At 42.7% G+C, this 3791-nt stretch overlaps 1 protein-coding gene across 1 annotated transcript; it reads left to right on the top strand.

Moving 5' to 3' along the window:
- Positions 1–2913, top strand: LOC136652428 (olfactory receptor 10C1-like). Its single transcript, XM_066629367.1, has 3 exons — positions 1–42; positions 1762–1822; positions 1958–2913. Exons 1-3 carry the CDS (start codon positions 1–3, stop codon positions 2911–2913), a joined length of 1059 nt encoding a protein of 352 aa, XP_066485464.1.
- The last annotated feature ends 878 nt before the right edge of the window (positions 2914–3791 follow it).

Raw genomic sequence — 3791 nt, 5'->3', positions numbered from 1 at the left:
ATGCAGTTCTGTGACTCTCACAGCACATTTAGCTTTGTACAGGTAAGTGGAACTATGATGCCTAGAGCAGCAGTTTGTTACCTAGACCCACATTTGTAAGTCTATGCATTGCCACAAATACTACATTAGGATAGCTGCAAAAGCAAACCTCAATTGATTTTTAGGTTAGATCAGCAGGAAAAATACCAGTTATTTGTATGCTACAACAGGGACGTGCAGTGCGAGGGTGGCAGGTGAGACAGAACTGACCCATCGTAGTCTGTGGAAAAGCACCACAGCCACACCACCCACTTACACCTGAGAAGGCTCTCCTTACACCTGAGAAAGCGGGTGTAAGGAGAGCCTCCTTGGGAACAAGGAGAGCCTCTTCGGGAGTAAGCAGAAAGGGCAGCTGCAGTGCTTTTCCACAGACAACAGCAGGGCAGTTCTGCCAAACCCCCCCCCCCCCACACTGCAGATCCTTGTGCAACAACTACCTTGCAGACTTGAGATTTCTGTGTGAAGCATCTATGGAATGCTGCTAAAGGTACCAAAACAGGGCAAGGCATTTTTTTTGCCCTGGAAAAGTTGTAACTCTGTTCGGTTTCCAGTTTGTAAGATATTACTTTGGGATCTACACCCTCAACAACTGCTTGCTTCTACAAGTGTTTTCTTGCTTTTTACTATCCACTCTGTCCTCATTGCTTTAAGGTACTGGACCAAAATATTTCAATTTTTTTTTTTTTTTAATTCCAGCAGACCTGTGGTTTGGCTGACTACTAACTGTCACTGTATTGAGTATTATCCTGCTAATTGTCTATTTCTGTTGTGCTGTGCTGTGTTGAGTTAATGAACATGATGACTCTCAAATTGTGTTGCTGAGCATCTGGTGAGCCAAAAATGAAGGATGCAAATATTGTAAACAAACATACATACAAACAAACAAACAAACCAAGATCAGTTTGAACCAATTAAATGGTCATCTGGCCTGAAGGAGAAGCTGTGAAACTGCCTTGTCTGACCCGAGGTCATGGTGACTTTCACCCTGATTCACAAACCAGAGAATACAGGATAGCTAGAGCAGCTTTGGAAGTTACCAAAAAATGTGCAGATGAATGTACAGCCCCTTTGGCTGGTGATATGTGCTGATTCTCCAAGTTAGATTGAAGTTGATACAATATTGTTGGCCGAATTCTGACCAGCTACCCCTAATGGGCAGCAAGAGCTGGTTTGATAAAGGTGTCTATATTTATCAGACCTGTGGTGGTGGTGTGGTGGTGGATTATTGTCTATTTTCACACCAGAAACAAACCAACCCTTGATGACCATCAACCTAATTTGAAATCAGTGAATCTAATATCCCATTCATACCAGATTGTCTCTTAAAATGTGAGATGATATTGGTATTGCTTGGTGTTGTGTTAGCCATGAAGAAGGAATCAGTGGAAACTGCACTGGTAGTATAATAGTGTGCCTGTAGTATAGTGTATGAAACAGGCTGCTCAAGGAAGCATGTCAGCTAAAGCTTTTGTACAGATTCTGTCTAGTGTGGGAGCAGACCAGTATGGGAGTGAATGGTCCAAGGTTACCGTAGAAGCCTCATGACTGAGCAGGGATTTGAACCTGGATAATCCAGATCTAAGTTCAACTCTGAAACCACTACACCATCCTGGCATCGATAACCAAGGTAATTGGTTAACCAAAGTAACGGCAAAGGGGATCTCACTCTTGTGTTGTCTAGAAAACATTGATTTAAACTTGTAATAATTTCCTACTCTGTAGGATAAGAGCCTCCTTAGAGTGAAGCGCTATGATGACATTGTGGTAGTGGACAAACAAGTTGGTAATAAGCTTAGGCAATAACAGGATCAGAAATGAAATCTGGGTTTACATAGTCCTTTTTTGGTCTCCATATGTCAGAAATCCACATATTACAGTAGTTTTATTTTTTTATTTTTTTAAAAAAACACCCTTTTAGGAAAAGCTGAAGAAATTATGAGTGAAAACCACACCGCCAAGTTTGAATTTGTGCTTCTGGGACTCTCTCACCGATCGGACTTCCAAGGCTTGCTCTTCATTCTTTTTCTGCTAATCTACCTATTCATCCTGATGGGAAATATGCTTGCTTTTGTTGTCACGCTCTCCAATCGCTCTCTACAGACACCCATGTATTTCTTTCTCAGGCACTTGTCTTTCCTAGACATCTGCTGTACCACAGTCACTCTCCCCCAGTTGCTTGTGCATTTGATGTCAGAGAGGAAAAAGATCTCTTTCTTAGGCTGCGCCATGCAGATGTTTTCCTATGTCTTCCTGGGGTCTGCTGTTTGTTACCTCTTGGCCATTATGGCGTACGACCGTTACCTGGCGATCTGCCATCCCTTGTGTTATATGAGACTCATGACCAGGAGGTCATGTCTCCTCTTGGTATCTGGATGTTGGGTGATTGGGCTGTCTATTTCTCTAATGCAGACATTGTTGATATTTTCCCTTCCCTTCTGTGGCACCATCATCAACCATTTCTTCTGTGATATCCTAGCACTGCTGAAGCTACACTGTCCAAGCCCCTACATCAATGACGTGGAGAGAATTCTAACTATCTTTCTGGTGCTCGTCACCCCATTCGCATTCATCCTGGTTTCCTACATTCTGATTATTGGTGCCATCCTGAAGATCCCTGCGCTTCATGGGAGACAAAAAGCTCTGGGCACGTGTTCCTCTCACCTGCTCTCGGTGGTCGTCTTCTATGGCACAGCTATGTTCACATATTTGAGGCCCAGCTCTAGTTTCTCACCTCCCACAGACAAGCTCATCTCTCTCACCTACACTGTGGTCCCTTCCATGCTTAACCCTGTTATCTACAGCCTGAGAAACAAGCAAGTGAAAGCTGCTTTAAAAAGTATGCTTGCTAAAAGCAGGAGTTCTGTAGGCACATGAACAACTCAACAACCCTTTGCACACACACCTTTGGGCTGAATTTTGTGTTGTGGTTGCCCTTTATTAAGGGCAGATGGTGTGGGAAAGAATAGCATCATCTACCCATTGCATAGGGTCTCTCATCATTTCATACTTTGCAGGGGCAATGTGGAGCACAAGCACATGCCATCACCAACCATGCAAAAAATGCGCCGTAAGAATTGCCACTTACACAAATGGCCATTTTCACCCAAATGTGCATAGTTGCATGCATTTATATAAGTGCACATGCACATATATGTGATGCAAATGTTTTTTATGATATAATGCATGTGGGGTTATGGTGTGTGTACATTGTGAACTAAAATCATCATGATAATAAAAAAAAAAAAAACCCTGCTTTTCTTCCTATCTCCAGCTAGACTAGTGCATACTTTAGGACCACCAACATTAGAAGTGTCACATGGTGTATTATTTAGAAGGGATATTGTGCCCCTTCTACTGGAGCTGGCTTGAACCCAGATTGGGTACACTGCCTACCTGAACAAAGTTTGGTGACTGGTGGGGATGACTCAGCAACCTTTTTTGAACAATGAGATGGCATAATGACATAAAACAAAGGAGGTACAAGGTTAAGCCATTTCTACCCAATGTTGCATATACACAACAGGGACCAAGTGTGTGCACCTGTGGGCAGGGCAAAAATGGGTTAAGTTGAAGGACATTCTTGACTTTTAACTCTGATGTTAACCAAGTGACCAGTAAACCAAGATTCAGAGAGAAAGATACTATGATAGATGGAAGCCATCATCCCGAGAAAGACCTTGGGTTATGGTTCCAATCTTATACACACTTTCCTTGGAATAAACCCGATTGAACATAACGGATCTTACTTCTGG

The sequence above is a fragment of the Tiliqua scincoides genome, chromosome 5, assembly GCF_035046505.1.
Source record: "Tiliqua scincoides isolate rTilSci1 chromosome 5, rTilSci1.hap2, whole genome shotgun sequence".
Lineage (NCBI taxonomy): Eukaryota > Metazoa > Chordata > Lepidosauria > Squamata > Scincidae > Tiliqua > Tiliqua scincoides.
Note: the sequence above shows the minus strand (reverse complement) of the source record. Positions and strands in the feature narration are given on the sequence as shown.

Bases quoted from the DNA above. Each gene is read 5' to 3' on its own strand.
- LOC136652428 (XM_066629367.1), top strand. From the start codon at position 1: ATGCAGTTCTGTGACTCTCACAGCACATTTAGCTTTGTACAG. The intron at 43-1,761 runs GTAAGTGGAACT...CCTACTCTGTAG, and splicing joins GCACATTTAGCTTTGTACAG to GATAAGAGCCTCCTTAGAGT. The intron at 1,823-1,957 runs GTAATAAGCTTA...ACACCCTTTTAG, and splicing joins GGTAGTGGACAAACAAGTTG to GAAAAGCTGAAGAAATTATG.